Source organism: Perkinsus marinus (assembly GCF_000006405.1).
Source record: "Perkinsus marinus ATCC 50983 genomic scaffold scf_1104296931330, whole genome shotgun sequence".
Classification (NCBI taxonomy): Eukaryota; Perkinsozoa; order Perkinsida; family Perkinsidae; genus Perkinsus; species Perkinsus marinus.
The window spans coordinates 115,458-134,352 of record NW_003215793.1 but is presented as its reverse complement, the minus strand read 5'-3'; the positions used below and the strand labels follow the sequence as shown (position 1 = coordinate 134,352).

The following is an 18,895-nucleotide window of genomic DNA, read 5'->3' as shown; positions in this document are numbered from 1 at the left end:
GGTATCAGAATTTCTGATTCAGAAATAGCTTGGTAACTATCAGGTTGGTAACTATCACAAGGTATACTGAAATGGCAAAGACGAGTGTTCAGTTGCGAGATTGAGGTTGGAATGTCGTTCAGCTTATATAAACCATGAACTTCGACAGCACGCATGCTCACTATCGTTCACGGTGGTAGAAGACAGCGTGACAGTGTGTTGACGGGTATACTCGGTGATTGAGTTGTCCCTGGCAGGGGTTTCGGTCGGGACACTGGTTGACTCAAGAGCCTCAAGGCGAATGGGTTGAAAAGTATATTGAACTCCATGTCAGTATCAATACGCTGGATTGGCGCTTGTCGACATCGACAGGAACTTACAATGTAAGGAGATTCTATTTTGCCTGAAGCCGAATTGGTTATTATTGATACATACTCCAGGAAAGTAAGCGATATCCTATCTACACCTTTTCAATCTCCAACTCAGCAGTTGAAAGAACAAATTAGATAGATGAAATTTGATTTCCGACTAGTGAAAGGAGTTTTTCATGGAATGAAAGTTCAAATTCACATTTGAACACCAGTTGTCCAAATAATGCGCTGTGTGTGAGCGGGAAGCCCAATTTTCATGTCCACACATGTTGTGGAACCATTGAAATGGAGACAGCATGATTGTGCGCAGTAGAGTCTACTGAGTAGACAGAGTTCATCTATTCACGACTACAACACATGCCCCTACGCAATCACCTGTAAAAATATTCTCGGAAATCATTTCTGTCCAAATTAATACTAACGGTTAATGAATACTCACGAGTTTGTTATATCACGACAGTCGTGATATAACAAACTCGTGAGTTTGTTATATCACGAGTTAGTCGTGACACGACTTCAGTTTCACCAGCGAGAAATGTGGAAGTTACTCCATGGTCAACCCAACACTATCTGTGCCGATAATGACTATATGATGACGAGACAATTGAAAAGTCAATGAACAATTCGTGGAATGGAGCTAGAGCCTCGAACGACAGCAAGCCAGCAACAAAGAATGAACCGCTATGCATGGATTCATGCCAATTTGAGAGTCTCGGTTCGAAGCATATTGATGATTTTATAACTATGAATGGTAGGGTAGATATCTGTATGCCATTGACTATTGCCTGGAGTCCCATAAGGATTTACGGATCCACAAGGAATGGACTCGCTCACGCATAGCATGTGCAAATACAAGGCGATAAGAAGTGATCACCAGTGCAGGTGCAGACCTTAGGATCACAACCAGATCCGCAAGCCGACGGAGCGCAAGGAGAGTTCTTCAGTGCACGGAGGTGCGGCTGGGTATCCTCAGCCTGGAAGACGTCGAGGATGGCAATCAACATACAGATGATTTTAACCATAGCCGAAGGGTTAATAAGCTGTCGAAGTGAATTGGATATGAGGAGCAGATGAGCATTCGCTTTTTCCGGTATTCGGGGCGCGAACTTCGCGCACGTATGCACGAATCTCGCTCGCCTCTCGCTCGCCCATTATTCGTTACATGAAACGGTTCGCTCAGGCTGAAATGGATAAGATAAGAAGCCTTATTATCAATTATGGCTTTCCTAAGTGTTGCTGTGTCAACCAGTGCGGGTGTTACTACTAGCAGGATGTCACTCAGCTCAGGTGGAGTACCATGAGTTACGGCGGCACGCATGTTCAAACTCACGCACTGCAGTGGGAGTTCCATTGTGGAACCATCGGGAAGAAGATAGCGTTAATGTGCGTAGTAGACAGAGTTTGTGAACGGGGCTGCTCGGACTCGTCGATTGTCTTGCAGGAATCTGCGACAATAATATCCACTACGTGTAGTACAACCTTCGCCTGGTTTCTATTTTCCCGTGAGTTTAGACGTTTTGGATGTCCGAAAAGGTCATAGACCGGCATACACTATGCTGCATACTACGCTTGAGGGTATTTCTTAAAAATGCTTTCTCCTTCGCCAGAGCCGGAACTGTATGAGCTTCATCGGCAGGCGATTACTTTGAACAGAAACTTCCTCAGATGAGTGTGTGATATGAAGTTCATATTATGAACGTCGACAATGTGAAAGTCAGGTTCTTGTCCATTATCCTTGTTAATCTGGAGTCCAGATGAGTGGACAGATGTCCTTGGAAGCCATTTGGGCAAATCCTTGATGTTGTCCAAACTAGTACCCACGGTGGATAAATAATCAGAAATTATTCGTCAGGAGTATATTTCATCAATATATGTATTCATGAATATCTTCATATGGTATATGGCATATACGTTATCAGCAGCTGATAATCAGCGAATATGCAAAATCTCCAACTCAGCAGTTGAAAGAACAAATTAGATAGATGAAATTTGATTTCCGACGAGCGAAAGGAGTTTTTCATGGAATGAAAGTTCAAATTCACATTTGAACACCAGTCGTCCAAATAATGCGCTGTGTGTGAGCGAGAAGCCCAATTTTCGTGTCCACACATGTTGTGGAACCATTGAGATGGAGATAGCATGATTGTGCGCAGTAGAGTCTACTGATGTTGTGGGTCCAGTTTGCCTGCACCCTTGTAATCTCATCAAACCTTCGCCTTCCTCAGTATAGCGAATGAGCCCAATATCGATTACTGTGCTGCTAAGTGTGGGTATTCGTACAGAACTCAAGTGCAGGTAGTGCGCTTATTGTTATTGTTCTAGGGTCGTAGTATTGGTTGCTCTAGCTCCAGTTCCCTTGTTGTGTTCTTCTTAGAGTTCATCAACCGATACCTTTTTGGTAGCAGCTCCTTGTTACGAACGATTACAACTACGAGATGGTTGGTTCAGCTTCTGGTTCTACCCCCCACTCTGCCCCGAGCGGAGGGGAAGGGCCCTCGGACCCCCTTGGTGCGTCGCGATCCTGAGGAGGCAGCTCAGGAGGCCTATGACGAGTTCATTCGTGCTGAGTTGGGTGAGGCGGCGGCTAATCAGGCGGCCGAAATGGCGAGGCATTCAGTTGAAGAGTATAACCGCGTGCTAGAGGAAAGGTCACCCCCTCAAGCGGCCCTGACACTAAAGCATCAAAGTATGGTTACTGAGGAGGCTGAGGACAACAAGCAGGCCGAGTTATCACAGACGAAAGACATGTTGGCGCCCCTCCTCACTGGTCAGACGTTGCAAGTGGTGACCGCCCAGATGCCGGAGAGATATGATGGGGTCTCCGACCTGCGGATCTGGTTCCGAAGGTTTGAGGCAGATGCCAGGGCGGCCGGTTGGAACGAGCACATGATGGCCGAGAGACTGGGTAGATTCTTCAGGGATTCCTATTTTGACACGTGGGACGAGAATGCTGGCAAGAAGGACTTCGCTGCTGATCGGGAGATGATGTTACAACTCTTTGACCTGATTCGTCCCGACGAGGCCTTGGAGAAGTTCCACGCCTTATCTTGGGACGGGAAGGGTCATGTCAGTCAGTTCATGGCCATCTTGAAGCGGGCCCTGGAGGAGTACGACAAGATGTTACCGGCGGAGGAGAAGCTTCCCCCTTTGGTTAAGATTCGTATGTTGTTGGATCGGCTCATTGCCTGTGCCCCGGAGGGAGCCAGGCCGGTTCTGAGAAGACGTCGACCTAAGGGTATAACTGAGGTCTGCCAGATTATAGAAGATTACAGAGGGAAGCAGTCTCGGACGGCCAAGCATGCTGCGGCGGCTGTGTCCGAGGATGAGCATGGGTGCCCCGGGGCGGTGGCACAACCTTCCCCAGACAAGGACAAGCAGTTGGCTTCGCTTATCGAATCTCAGACTAAGGCTATCAACGCTATGCATACTTCGCAGAATGCCCTGCTTGGGTCCCTGGAGGATATCCTCAAGGCTCAACAAGACCCTGGTCGTAAGGATAAGGACATGCGTGCAGGACTCACGCAGCCCAGGAGACAGCTGGTGCCGTGCGGGATCTGTGAAGGGAAGCATGCATCCTATAACTGTCCTCATAAGAAGTGCAGTGAGGGTTGCTTCATCTGTGGTTCTAAGGCACACTTGTCCCGCTCGTGTCCTGAGCGCCCAGCTCTGCTGGAGAAGATTAAGAAGGGTGAGATGCCGGAACAGGGAAATTAGCGGGGCGGCCGCCCAGCAGCCCCCCGTCGCCAGTCGCTAAAGTCTTGGTCCCTGATAATCATAAGAAAACGTTGACTTTGTACCCTTTTAGAGATGATTCTGGTCTATTCTTGTCTGTAAAACTTGTGTCAAATTTTCAGTCTGTTGGCCCTGTTCGCTGCCTCGTGGATACTGGCTGCTGTGCCACGATGGTAGCACGTGATGTGATTCCTGCTGGCTGCGAAGTTAGCCCCGTGAATGGGCCGTCGTTGATTACAATAGATAAGTCCTCTTGTAAGATTATTGGTGTGGCAACATTAGCGATTAATCTGATTACAGCAACAGGGGTGGGGGAGAGAGCCCGCTCCACTGCTGATGAGTTGAGTATCCCCTTTTTGATTACAGCTCTTATTGTAGAATCGTTGGCGTTCCCCGTGATTTTGGGGCACGACTTCTTAAAATATTTTCAGTTAGATATATTGTATTCAGAGATACCGGTGCGTATTATTGGTCGGAATACGAAGGCAGGCCCGCCTGGTATTCCATGGTTGATGCGAGATGCATTGGATGCCGTTGACAGAGGTGTACGGTCGAGGCGGTGTTGCCAGGGTGGCAACGCGACCTCCTATATAGATTCTGTGTTGAGCAGTCCTCCTTCGATGACGGAGCCGGTGCCTCCAAAGATAGCTTTGATGGCTGCCCAACAACGTCAAGTGCTAGGACCTACTGGAAGATTGGTAGCTCAAGGTGTCCAGACCGTCGCACCCTTGTAATCTCATCAAACCTTCGCCTTCCTCAGTATAGCGAATGAGCCCAATATGGATTACTGTGCTGCTGCTAAGTGTGTGTATTCGTACAGAACTTAAGTGCAGGACCTGTACTGCAGGTAGTGCGCTTATTGTTATTGTCCGAGGGTCGTAGTATTGGTTGCTCTAGCTCGAGTTCCCTTGTTGTGTTGTTCTTAGAGTTCATCAACCGATACCCCGACACCTTTTTCGGATTTGGCTGTGTACACGTGCAGCTGCTTACGGCACGTGCACGCGCGCACAAGATGTTTGGAATAGGCGCATCCGACTGGGGGGGGCTCGAATTCGATGGTTGCAGGGACGCCTGCATGGTGTTGTTCTAAGAGTTTATCAACCGATACCCCGACACTGAGTAGACAGAGCTCATCGATTCACGACTACAACACACGCCCCTACGCAATCGTCTGTAAAAATATTCTCGGAAATCATTTCTGTCCAAATTAATACTAACGGTTGATGAATACTCACGAGTTTGTTATATCACGAATTCAGTTTCACCAGCCAGAGATGTGGAAGTTACTCCATGGTCAACCCAACACTATCTGTGCAGGTAATGACGATATGATGACGAGACAATTGAAGAGTAAATAAACAATTCGTAGAATGGAGCTAGAGACTCGAACGACAGCAAGCCAGCAACAAGAAATTAACCGCTATACATGGATTCATGCCAATTTGAGAGTGACTCGATTAGAAGCATATTGACGATTTTATAACTATGAATGGTAGGGTAGATATCTGTATGTCATTGACTATTGCCTGGAGTCCCATAATGATTTACGGATCCACAAAGAATGAACTAGCTCACGCATAGCATGAGCAAGTACAAGACGATATGAAGGGCGTATGGGTGCAGGTGCAGAGCTCAGGATCACAACCAGGTCCGCAAGAACTATAAGGGCAAGGAGTGTTCTTCAGTGCACGGAGGTGCGGCTGAGTATCCTCAGCCTGGAAGACGTCGAAGATGGCAATCAACATACAGAGGATTTTAACCATAGTCGGAAAGTTGATAAGCTGTCAAAGTGAAATGGCAACGAAGAGTAGACGAATGTTCGGTTGTGAGACTGAGATCGGGATGACATTCAGCTGAGCTAGAATATCACGAACTACGGCAGCAAGCATGCTCAAATTCCCGCGCGGAAGCTCCACTGTGGAGCCATGGAGAAGTAGACAGCATTATTGTACGGAGTGGACAAAGTTTGTGGGCGTGTCAACTCGAAGTCATCGATTGGAGGTAGTCAATACTAGTTACTCTGGCAACATTATAATATCATGTTGGATTATCTATATCGTGATGATATATACAACCCGACGGTAATCTTCAAAAACAGATACACACGTGAACTAAGCTTAGACTCTCACGTTCGCCATATACATGTATCTGTCTACTCGCTCCAGCTGGGCCGCACAGCCTGACAACAAATGCAGCTAGTGGTGGCCGAACGGAGTCAATTTACACATACCGAACAGTCGATATAACGCAAATCATCGATTTGATATTGCTATGACTTCTCAGATCCTGCGTTGCATATGCCGTCATAGGTTCTGCGTGCGTAAATGACCTATCGGCGTAAGACATATCCATTTTCGCATTGTCGTGCATGCAAGTACAATATTGTTGAGTGTTTGAGTTGAGTCTTAACTAAAGCTTGACTAGGGCGCACAAAAAGCCTTTGTATATATGTGCATTTGTTACATCAGCTGACGCGACTCGCCTAGTTGAGCTAAACGCTACTTTGGACAGCTAGAATTGTCATACTTCTAGTCCATGGATAATTGACAGCCGTTTTCATGACATTAAGACAACTGGACAACACAATTTGAACACCAGTTGTCCAAATGATGTCAATGTGGTGGAGTGAAAAGCGCAGTTCCCGTGTCCGCATATCGTCCTAGTCAATCAACTGGGCACTTGTCCTAGGAATTTCCTGGATCAGCAGGTCGTTGATCATAGTCCTAGACCATTTTCTAGTAGGGAATCATTTGGAAAAATCGTTGATATTTTCCAAATCAGCGCTCAAGGTTGATGAATAATCGGGGATTATATTGTATTTCATCAACATACGTATTTATGAATATATGTTTATATATTATTAGATTGTAGGCGACAGTTTCTCCATGGTGAACCCTGTGAGAATTTTACCGGGCTCCGCCTCATGAACACGACTCATTGAAGATGCCATTAAGTCTCAAGGTCAATAACTAACTACTAAGACATAAATCTGATGGAGATGGGGTCTACTACGACTCAGACTTGGGTTGTACGAATAAAAGACTGGCCATTGCTCGGCCCGAGCAAAAACACGCGTGCACATGATTGCACGCAAGCACACCGTGGCGCACACAACCTGTGCGTGAGGCCCACTATCGACCATCCATCAAACCACAAACCCAACCCTATTTGGCCAGATAACAGAGATAATGCGACGAGAAAAGCCAACAATCGAGCCACTGAAATCAAAGCTAAGTTCAGAGCTACTACCGGCTTTCACCCAACCAGCAACAAAGGATAAACCGCTATGCATGGACTTATGCCAAGTGCCGAACTACGGAATCTTAGACATGGCTTGAGGATTATCGATGATGTTAGATGAGTATAAATGGTAGACTAAATAATCGAATCCCATCAACCATCTCCCTGATGATACAGATCCATCATGGCTCTACTCTATGACGAATAACACTCACAAACGCACGCCCAGTCATCAATAAAGCAGCTGCAGACTTTAGGATCACAATCAGGTCCACAGACTATCGCCTGGCAAGGAGATCCATTCAGTTTACGGAGGTGCGGCGGAGTTTCCTCAGCCTGAAAGACGCCGAGGATGCCAATCAACACGAAGAGGATTTCAACCATAGTCACGAGGTTAATAAACTATCGGACTGAGGTATCAGAATTTCTGATTCAGAAATAGCTTGGTAACTATCAGGTTGGTAACTATCACAAGGTATACTGAAATGGCAAAGACGAGTGTTCAGTTGCGAGATTGAGGTTGGAATGTCGTTCAGCTTATATAAACCATGAAATTCGACAGCACGCATGCTCACTATCGTTCACGGTGGTAGAAGACAGCGTGACAGTGTGTTGACGGGTATACTCGGTGATTGAGTTGTCCCTGGCAGGGGTTTCGGTCGGGACACTGGTTGACTCAAGAGCCTCAAGGCGAATGGGTTGAAAAGTATATTGAATTCCATGTCAGTATCAATACGCTGGATTGGCGCTTGTCGACATCGACAGGAACTTACAATGTAAGGAGAATCTATTTTGCCTGAAGCCGAATTGGTTATTATTGATACATACTCCAGGAAAGTAAGCGATATCCTATCTACACCTTTTCAATCTCCAACTCAGCAGTTGAAAGAACAAATTAGATAGATGAAATTTGATTTCCGACTAGTGAAAGGAGTTTTTCATGGAATGAAAGTTCAAATTCACATTTGAACACCAGTTGTCCAAATAATGCGCTGTGTGTGAGCGGGAAGCCCAATTTTCATGTCCACACATGTTGTGGAACCATTGAAATGGAGACAGCATGATTGTGCGCAGTAGAGTCTACTGAGTAGACAGAGTTTATCGATTCACGACTACAACACATGCCCCTACGCAATCACCTGTAAAAGTATTCTCGGAAATCATTTCTGTCCAAATTAGTACTAACGGTTGATGAACACTCACGAGTTGGTTATATCACGAGTTTCACCAGCCAGAGATGTGGAAGTTACTCCATGGACAACCCAACACTATCTGTCCAGTTAATGACGATGTGACGATGAGACAATCAAAAGTCAATAAACAATTCGTGGATGGAGCTAGAGACTCGAACAACAGCAAGCCAGCAACAAAAAATGAACCCTTATGCATGGATTCATGCCAATTTGAGAGTGACTCGGTTCGAAGCATATTGACGATTTTATAACTATGAATGGTAGGGTAGATATCTGTATGCCATTGACTATTGCCTGGAGTCCCATAATGATTTACGGATCCACAATGAATGGACTCGCTCACGAATAGCATAAGCAAGTACAAGGCGCTAAGAAGTGATCACTAGTGCAGATGCAGACCTTAGGATCACAACCAGATCCGCACTTCGACATAGCGCAAGAAGGGTTCCTCAGTGCACGGAGGTGCGGCTGAGTATCCTCAGCCTGGAGGACGTCGAGGATGGCAATCAACATACAGAGGATTTTAACCATGGCCGAAGGGTTAATAAGCTGTCAAAGTGAATTGGATATGAGGAGCAGATGAGTATTCATTTCTTCGGTATTTGGGGCGCGAACTTCGCGCACGATTTTAACCATAGTCACAGGGTTGATAAACTATCGGAGTAAAATGGCAACGAAGAGTAGACGAGTGTTCAGTTGCGAGATTGAGATTGGAATGTCGTTCAGCGTATATAAACCATGAACTTCGACAGCACGCATGCTCACTATCGTTCACGGTGGTAGGAGACAGCGTGACAGTGCGCAGTAGACAGAGTTTGTTGACGGGTATACTCGGTGATTGAGTTGTCCACCGATGCCTATGAATTGATCGATACCAGTGACTCTGGCAACACAATCCCGAAAGCTAATACAGACAACCCAAAAGCAATCTTTGGGAGATCCATGAACGTTTATAAATGCGCTCGATCCTTCGATGCATATACACGCAAGCTACGCTTAAGATTACTGTCCATCTGTCTACTTCGCACAAGCAGAGCCGCACAGTCGGACAACGAAGGTTGCTAGTGGTGCCCGAAAGGCATCGATTAATTGATGTGATGCCAAATTCTCCAGTAACCAATGAGAAGAAGTACGAGTGCAAGACTTCTCGTATATACTTGTCTCAGGCGAAGTACACAAAACTAAGTGTCTTCCATGTGTGACAGCATCACTACTCATACTGGGACCCTAGCATCAGGTGTTAATGGGCGCAGAAGCTTTGTGTTAGAATGGTCGACCGAACATTGACTCAGTCTGCCTATTGCAACACTTTCCTCGAACTCAGAGCTCACGTATCCAGACTCAGTAAGAGCACATTGCACCGATCACACACTTATACTATAACTATCTCAACTCACACCTTGGTCGTGCTCGATATTTCTGGCTAAGTATCCCACTCCGGGTCGCGTGGGTTTGGTAGGGTGGTTCAGTAGGAACCGACCTTAGAAGTACCGATGAGAGAAAGACACTCAGGTGCACAGAGTCTGAGTGACACTCAGTGAGTGTGCCGATAGTGCGTGCGTCACGCACGTGCGTGCCTGCACTCTCTGCGGTACTTGCTCCCGGGAGTGGTCGGATTGGGATAAAGTGTATAGGCCCTCTCAGCCCTCGGCTATTCAACGCTGTCCAGCAGGCACGGGGGGTCCACTCGCCCTACGGTTTCATTACCGCAGTACGAATTGCTAGCGAAGCGACGCGACCATCCGCATCGGTATTCAACTTAGGTTAACAAGTTAACCTTTATTAAATCGTTGGTCATAAAGAAGCTAAAGGAGCTCTTGCACGTCAACTCATTGCAGCTATAGAAGGGAGCAGATTCTCCTTCCATATCTCATTCCCTGTATATCTAACGCAGTGAGGAAATAATTCAATAACGATGGAAAAGACAACAGACTCCACGAATTCTCCGACACAAAAGAACCTGTCCCGCGCTATTATCGCGGCGGTAGCGATCTCAGTATTGATTCAGTACTGACCTCGAATTGCAGGTATCCACTAGGAAGGAACAATACATAGACCTTACACATGATTCATAGTATTATTAACATATCAAAAAAATAACATTCACAACCTATAGTACAACAGCCGTGCGCTATACGACGTAGAAAACGCCTTTCATGTCAAGTCTCAGGTGACAGACTCAAACAACGAAACACAAGTAATAGTAAAACATGTAAAACTTGACGGCCTCGTACGCAATTATAATGATCTTCATCACCTTAGTTTTTCGATACTGCTTTCGGTCTGAAATGACCATCTGAAAATAAACATGAATGATATCGATCAATGAAGTTTCACGCGAAGTTTTATGTGAAGTGTCGATACTTGCGCTATGCAGCAGTCATGGAATATATCTTTCACCGGCGTTTTTCATATCACGGTTGTATTACACCACGAAACTCCATTGAACTGCCCTGTGATGCGAGTGATTTATCAAAAACTATAGAAAACGATCAACAACATTTGCTCCACTGCTATAGTCAGTGTTGGAATAAATGTTGCGCTTTTCTCAACTGAGAATCAAAGTTTCCTCACTAGCACGCCTACAGATCTGGGTAGAAATGCAGGTAAACTAGCGAGAATTATCTTGATTTTCCTTACAATTTCTACAAATGCCGACTACACATGTAGTTGACCATACCTGAGCCCACACCAAGCGAACGCTAATCCGATTGCGCCCATATGCTGATACATTTCAGAGTAAAATCTCTAGTCTCGAATATCTTAAGACGGACAGTCGAGGTAATATATCACGGAGTTTCACCCGTGATATGAGAGCCACTGCTGAAAAACATATTTCACCTTCCACTCGAACTTCTGCGACTGTTTCAGGTAAAATAGAGCGATCTATACAGCGTAATTCGCCGAATGTTTTCGAATCATCCCTTATCGCAAATGCCGCGCTTTTCACATAAAGAGTTATACACAGACCATTACAAGAAATTAACATCAAACACAACATGCACTATTCTTGTGAATAACAGGTGAAATCAGAACAGTGATAAAACAGCGCACTAACAAGCTCTTCTACGGCCGCATAATATCAACTATCAATTGAATCACTGAGAATCGATGACAGCAATCAACTCTCCTTATCGGCCTGGAACTTGGTCACATCATTGAAATTGATCTACCACTCTGGGGCATGCGTGCAACTATCACGCACAACAATAACACTAGCGCCACGTACAGACCTGAGAACACATCGATTCAACTCACAGACAAGAAGAACTTCATTATCTTACCTGGCGAGCCACTGACCCATCCTACCAGTGCAATCACTACTGGGACCAACAACTACGTAGTTGGACAGAGAATCACGAACGTACTGGGCGAGCTCAACCTAAGGCGAGAACACACATAACACAACAATAATAATCACATTCATGATGAATCTTAACGTGAATAATCACACTCATGAATCTCAACGTTCTCACATTCTAAAACGAGAACAATCTGTCACTAATTCCTACTTCAAAATTATCCACAGCGCGAATAATCACACTTATAAATTCCCACTTTGATAAAATTCCACAACAATGACAATCACACTCATAAATGCATATTTTTAAATAGAAAATCTAAAAATTATATTTTAATTCAAATATTAAATAAAAATCTAATAAATCTTTTAAATTGTATTTTCCGCAACATTGGTAAAGTTAGTTTGAAGTTCCACAATAACTACAATGTCGAATCCTTAGTGCAACATTCCACAACGAATAGCAAATTCAACAACGCGAATAACCACACTCGTGAACACCTACTTTAACATTATTGCTGGGAGGCCTGACAACATAGTGAGTGCTGACGCCCTTCTCCTCAGCTTCCTTATCAACGGCTTCCTTCACAGACTTCATAATACCATTACAAGCATTCGTAGTGATGTTCTCGACGAACCTGAACGAAACCACCATAAATTTCCCAAGGAGTGGTATCAAAACTACTTACTCAGGCGAGAACAACACTTGTCCCTCCGCGTTGTGGGCACCAGGATCGCTCATACTCGTGAGAAGTTGCTCCGGAAATGGTCTTGGAATATAAACACATTCGACATTATCACCTGACGAACAATTCATTGAAATAATAACAACCAGTGTGAGAGAATAATATGAAGATGGTCAACTACATGTGTTAGTCACAATATGGTGATTCTAAGGAAAACTTGTACAATTAGAGAGAAACCTCAGGAAGCGAAAACATATTCCTCCAACATTAATATCAACAGAAAAGCAAACCAACCTGATTTCGCGAGAGTCACCGCTTTCTTAGCGGCCTCAATACTCCCTTTCAAGTCGCTCGCGCCAACAGCAACGAGGAACCTTTGAGGAGCTACCGAAGCGGCTGCAGTAGCGAACGATCGCATAGCAGTGCATGCTAGAGGACGGAACATAGACATCGACATCACGAAAATAGAAAATTGAAAAAACCAACTATGAGTAAAAAACCAACTATGCGTAAAAATGCTAATTTCCAAACCACACCACTGCAAGGAATGAGGACAGGAACCGTACTAGCGACGCTTAAGCTGCATAGCTAGTGATGAAACACAAAAATGATATTCCCGCTTCAAAATTCGAGCGGAGCGAAGCGAAGTTTTTGCCACGAGAGCTAGAGGTGCGTTGCGTTGTGTTACTGATCCCTCGACAATACACTCCACCAGCAATGACGGTGTAATCCTCTATTTCTTACAGAGTGCCACAAACAAAAAGTGTTTTTGTCTGTAACTTGCAGAATTGAAGAAAAATATGGATTTTTTCTCCTGTGATATTGTACGATATTCACCTTTTCTCACTATGATTGCACGAGATATGTATATGACGCCCTGTCTATGACGTTAACTCGATCAATGATTCCGAATGTTGCTGTTGTTGTGCACTGAAATAAGTCGCGACGCTATGCTTATTAGGACTAAAACGTGAGGTCAATCCAACCCAGCCTCCTCCACAAAGAGCCCCAGAACGTTAGAGTCGATTGAGTTTCAGTTGCGCTTCCCAGCGGTCAGAACCAGCTCTAGTTACAGTGCGCACCACCTAGAGACCGAAAATAGGTGTGCAGAGGTAACTTTTCCTACAGAGCGATTTTCAAGCTAAAATTTTGAATATGAGCTCCGCTTATATAGTTATATTGCACCTTGGAACATGTATATTCGCGTACTGTACCAGTGTTGAGATATGATTTTGCTTTCCTCAGCTGAACTCAGGAGTTTTCTCTCCTATTGAAGAAGTTGACACACAAATTCTGGTGAGTATACAGAAACGAATAAGAATCTCTCGAAAGTTCCTCTGAATTTTCGTCCTATCACCAACACATGTAGTTGACCATGTGCATATTTTCCCACACTGCTAGTAGCTCATGCAAACCAATGATCGACGATGATGAACAATACCAAAGACTTGCTCGGAGAACTATGCTCACCTTGATTTGCATTCGTCTCACTCGCTGGGGGAGGAACTCTTTCGATGAGCGAGCTGAAATGGGGAGGTGTCAATTTGATATGATGCAAATGTGTGTTATTCTCCGAGATTAATAAGAATCGATCTGAAACTATATCGCATAAACAATGTAAACATTGCTATGAACATGTGATGTGATAAAAGTAACCTTTCGACTCGAAAGTTTCGAGACTATGATAGCGACAAGTTGTTCACTATCATTAATCCCGGAATAGAAAACACACATATCAACTTAGCACTCAGCACTGTATCCAAGTATTAACTCACCCATAGACCCACTTCAAAAAAGAGAATTGAAGGGCGACAGATCTCAATTTAATGTCAAGTTGCTCTCCAGTGCTCAACGTCCCGAATCGACTTCAACTACGTAATGTCGCAAAAGATAGCCGAGAATTTCACTGCTGGATATACCAGGGAAAAATCCAAGGCAGTTCGCTGCGTGAATCATCTATGTACGCGCGTACGAGGCGAGCAGCGTCACCGTTGTGCTCATCGAAGAGAGTCGGTGTCAAGCAATGTGGTGTTGGGTGTCTAGAAAATGTCCTCGACACATCCCCCAGAAGAAATAATGGAGTTTCACCCTAGTGATATAGAAAACACTAGTGAAAAACATGTTTCACGACTACTGCATATCACCGCGAATATCGGGTTTTTCACCGAGTATTACACCACTTCACGTAAAATGGCTGGCGAAACTCCAATATTCATACCAGATATTTCGAGTATAGGATCACCCTACACGTTTTCTATTAAAAAGGCCATGGCGAGGTGCTTTCTTTTCTTATTTTTTGGGAAAATTTGAAATCACTCTCACCAGGAATTGCTTCTAACCGATATGGAAGTTCTATATCGCGACTCGAATATTCAATGACCATAAGCATACACCACTTGTTATCGACTTCCGTTGAGTTTTCTCTCCCCAACACTCATAATAAACTCAATCCCGAGATGATAGATGCACGATACAATCCGCTGGTCATGAAATTCACATCGTGAGGTCCGCCTTCTGAGACTATCTCCTCGTCAGTTCAGATTCTCATCGGCACTCTTGCTCTGTCGGATCTGATAATCCTCTTGCCAGCTGATTGGAGACTACTGCATAAATTCAAAATGATTCTACGGTGTATCACAGAAACAGTGTTGGAAATTATGCACATACTCAACCACATGTGTTGGTGACAATATGTGATTTTTGGGAGATTATCCATCCACCCGAATTCGCATACAAGTGAGGAAACTTCTGGGCTCAGCTGAGGAAAGCGATCATATTGCCCAACACTGGAATCGGCAATTCACCAAAAAATCCTCCTCATATTCATCATCTCACCTCGAATATCTTATCTTTAATTTTTTCATACAAATCCTCCTCCGATTTGAAAACCGCCACACCATAATCAGAACAGTAGTGAGCGATCATTGGTGGCAAATCGTCGGAGCTTGTATGGAGTAGCAGCACAGATCTCGGCTTCCTCGCCAGCGCGAAACCCAAACTGACCTGACGACCAGTTTCCTCCTATGATTGAGCTCGCAACACATGCCGTTTCATAAGACTTTCCAGACACGTTTGGTTTCCTCATCTGCTCAGCTCAGGAGTTTCCAAATGTACTTCATAGAAATGAAGTGATTTAGACTGAAATTTTCTACCCTATTTCGTCTTATTTCTCTTCCAGTGATGTTTTCAGCCAAGACATACATACCACAAGCTGCGCTAGTCGTTGTTGAGATAAGAGATATTATGAAATTAAGTTACACTTATTACTCACAAATTTGACTTATCGATTGTATTGAAATCGCCGTTGGTTTTTTTCCACTTCTACCCTAAGTTGTATGGATTCAATGCTCACAAGAAAAAAAAACAAGTGGAGAAAAACCAACGATATTTTCCCACGATTTCCTCTGACTATGTGCATTTTTCCCACACCGCAAAAGCTGAACTCACTTGACATTTGACATCTTCCACCTCGAATATGCATATATCAGATCGCTCTAGTGCATCAACGTTCCACCTCCCCACCTGAGTACAGAGCATTCGCATTCACTACACAACCCGCTGAAAATTGAATATATCACATATACATAGCAGCTTGTTATGAGCTCATTATAAAACTTCCAATTATTTCATCTCGAGGGCGAGCGGAAATGAAAATAACAGTGTTGGAAGCTATGTTCGCCTTTCTCAGTTGAACCCAGAAATTTCCTCGCTAATTATACAAGTTTACATGCAAGAAATTCGCGTGTAAATGTACAGAAACCAATAATAACTTTCTCAATTTTCCTCAGAATTTTCGCAAAAGTCACCTACACATATAAATACCGGAAAATAATCCCCACAATGAAGACAGAAGCACCAACGCTTACCTCTCGCCGATCAGCTGTAGAAGATCTTTCGCCGTTTAAAGCTAATACGACTATCTGTTCAAACGACTTGAAAACATCATCGACTTCATCACTGAGCTCACCAACTCGTGAAATGGAAACTGCTTCTCCAAGGACAGTCCAATTTGAGCAAGCGTCATTCGCAAGTGGCGAGTTGTATCGGATTTCACTGACCAATTAGCAGCAATATACTTTAAAGATGCAACTACGAGTATTTCAAAAACCGAGAAACCTATAATATTCCCGGGGGGAACTCATTTTGAATTTCCAACATTCTTCAATCAGTTTCCCATGTAAATGTCATCACGTAAGGAACATCATTTTCCCCATTGTTATTAAACCCTGGAGTCTGAGAAAAACGCTTAGTTTTACCGCTAAGATAAATGATGGTCCTTTGAGTGTTACCAGTACTGACAGGTAATACTTCAGGATAGGCAACCACCTGAAGAAATTCCATATTCCTATGAACTTAACCGCAGTGTTGGAGTAGGAATATATGTTCGCTTTCCTCAGCTGATCTCAGAATTTTCCTCACTAGTTATAGGAATTCGGGATAAAGTGTACAAAAACCAGCGAAAATTTCCCAAATTTTTTCCTCAGAATTTCCGAATTATCGTCAACACACATAATTCACCACGTGAATATTTTCCCACACTAACAGCTGGTCAACAAAATGACGAATATCAATGACTAGATGAGCATACAAACAGCGTCCCCAACTTTCTCACTTGGAAGAATTTCGATTTATTTTCCGGCGCGAACCGCGCCATAAGATGCAAGTGATCGCTAGGGTATGTTGTGCATGGCAGAAGTGGACATTCCTCGGGCAATTCGTAAAAAGCCGATTCTAGTAGAGAACCTTTGAACCTACACAGATGGCATTCTACACCACAGGTGGCAAGTCCGTATGAAAATTATGGGGAAAAATTACCGAGGTAAACTAAACGTGTACACCTCCGTTAACCCACATACAGTGTGTGTCAATTTGATATGATGCAAATGTGTGTTATTTTCCGAGATTAATAAGAATCGATCTGAAACTATATCGCATAAACAATGTAAACATTGGTATGAACATGTGATGTGATAAGAGTAACCTTTCGAGACTATGATAGCGACAAGTTGTTCACTATCACTAATCCCGGAATAGAAAACACACATATCAACTTGGCACTCATCACTGTAATCCGGTGTTAACAGTCAAGCCCTCCGATGGCCGACCAGATGTAGTCGATGTGCCTGCGGGTCACAGGCTTCCCCTTGCGCTGTTGAATCGTCGTAGGGCGTAGTTGAGATTCTTCGAGTGGATATCTATGAATAAAATCAATCGATAATGAACTACGCGATGTGTTGTGGGTCCAGTTTGCCTTGTTTCTCATCAAACCCCCGCCTTGCTCTTTATAGCGAACGAGCCCAATATCGATTACTGTGCTGCTGCTAAGTGTGTGCATGCATACAGAACTCAAGTGCAGGTAGTGCGCTTATTGTTATTGTCCTAGGGTCGTAGTATTGGTTGCTCTTGTACGACCGAATATACTTTAGAAATACCTTGATAGTGCTGGAGGAATACATATTCGCTTTCCTCGGCTAAGCTCAGTATTTTCCTCATTGATTATAGAAGTTTACACGCGAATTCAAAATTTTCAGTAAATGTTTGTGTATACACTCACGCTGATTTCCAATCTGTAGACTTCAGAATGGTCTGAATACTTCCCTCCCATGGTTCAGCATTGAAGTCGCCGCACACGAGTACCTTACACGGGTAACAGTACAACCCAGTCGACTACTTCCAACACCAAATGGCAACAACAGTGTTGGAGTAGGAATTATTCCTAAGGAATATATGTTTGCTTTCCTCAGCTACTGAGCTCGAAAGATTTTCCTTACTAATTATACAAATTAGGATAGAAGGGTACAGAAACCATCAAGAATTTCCTCAGATTTTTCATATCATCACCAACACATGCAGTTGACCATGTGCATATTTTCCTGCCACACTGAGGAGAACTACATAAATTCACACTTTGGGTATATCTAACATTTCCAGGTCAAATTGTTTTTCACCGAAAATTTCAATTTTTTCCCATGCGGTTAACATTTTACCCATGGTTTTAAAATTGATTTGACCTGGAAATACTGTTAGCACTCCAGCGGATGTCCTTTTTCGAATATCTAATATTTTATGTATATAATTATACAACAATTCAATGGAGTGTCACAACCCGTTTTACCCGAAGTGGCGTAAAACTCGCGAAAAACGCGATATTCGCGGCGCTACGCAGTAGTCGTGAGATATGTTTTTCACTAAAGTTTTTTATATCACTAGGGTGAAACTCCGATGTATCATCAATAGTGTTTATCAGCGATACTTGTCTCCTGTAATTGAGTTATGATATTGATACCATGTAGTGAATATAAACATGGATATCAATACTAGTATTACGTTATATATAATGGAGTTTCACCGTTTTACGTGAAGTGGCATAATACTCTGCGAAAAAAACCCGAT

At 43.8% G+C, this 18,895-nt stretch overlaps 5 protein-coding genes across 5 annotated transcripts in view; 1 reads left to right on the top strand and 4 right to left on the bottom strand.

The window, feature by feature from the left end:
- Positions 1-1,180: 1,180 nt before the first annotated feature.
- Positions 1,181-1,372, bottom strand: Pmar_PMAR004391 (hypothetical protein; the record flags this gene model as incomplete). The annotated part of the gene is made up of 1 exon (XM_002786684.1): positions 1,181-1,372. The coding sequence occupies one exon, from the start codon at positions 1,370-1,372 to the stop codon at positions 1,181-1,183; it is 192 nt and encodes a 63-aa protein (XP_002786730.1).
- A 1,143-nt stretch (positions 1,373-2,515) lies between these two features.
- Pmar_PMAR004390 (hypothetical protein) lies at positions 2,516-4,064 on the top strand (the record flags this gene model as incomplete). The annotated part of the gene is made up of 2 exons (XM_002786683.1): positions 2,516-2,545; positions 2,799-4,064. The coding sequence occupies 2 exons, from the start codon at positions 2,516-2,518 to the stop codon at positions 4,062-4,064; spliced, it is 1,296 nt and encodes a 431-aa protein (XP_002786729.1).
- A 4,790-nt stretch (positions 4,065-8,854) lies between these two features.
- On the bottom strand, positions 8,855-9,046 carry Pmar_PMAR004389 (hypothetical protein; the record flags this gene model as incomplete). Its single annotated transcript, XM_002786682.1, has 1 exon — positions 8,855-9,046. One exon carries the CDS (start codon positions 9,044-9,046, stop codon positions 8,855-8,857), a length of 192 nt encoding a protein of 63 aa, XP_002786728.1.
- A 2,638-nt stretch (positions 9,047-11,684) lies between these two features.
- Positions 11,685-12,959, bottom strand: Pmar_PMAR004388 (hypothetical protein; the record flags this gene model as incomplete). The annotated part of the gene is made up of 5 exons (XM_002786681.1): positions 11,685-11,748; positions 11,800-11,897; positions 12,322-12,454; positions 12,506-12,617; positions 12,797-12,959. The coding sequence occupies 5 exons, from the start codon at positions 12,957-12,959 to the stop codon at positions 11,685-11,687; spliced, it is 570 nt and encodes a 189-aa protein (XP_002786727.1).
- Positions 12,960-15,033: 2,074 nt separating this feature from the next.
- Pmar_PMAR004387 (hypothetical protein) overlaps positions 15,034-18,895 on the bottom strand; it is a gene marked incomplete at both ends in the record, with an annotated part of 4,660 nt that continues 798 nt past the window's right edge. Inside the window, 6 exons of the mRNA XM_002786680.1 lie at positions 15,034-15,072; positions 15,338-15,523; positions 15,950-16,024; positions 16,369-16,459; positions 17,608-17,697; positions 18,057-18,139. Coding sequence (XP_002786726.1) covers positions 15,034-15,072; positions 15,338-15,523; positions 15,950-16,024; positions 16,369-16,459; positions 17,608-17,697; positions 18,057-18,139 — 564 coding nt within the window. The remainder of the gene's footprint in view (positions 15,073-15,337; positions 15,524-15,949; positions 16,025-16,368; positions 16,460-17,607; positions 17,698-18,056; positions 18,140-18,895) is intronic.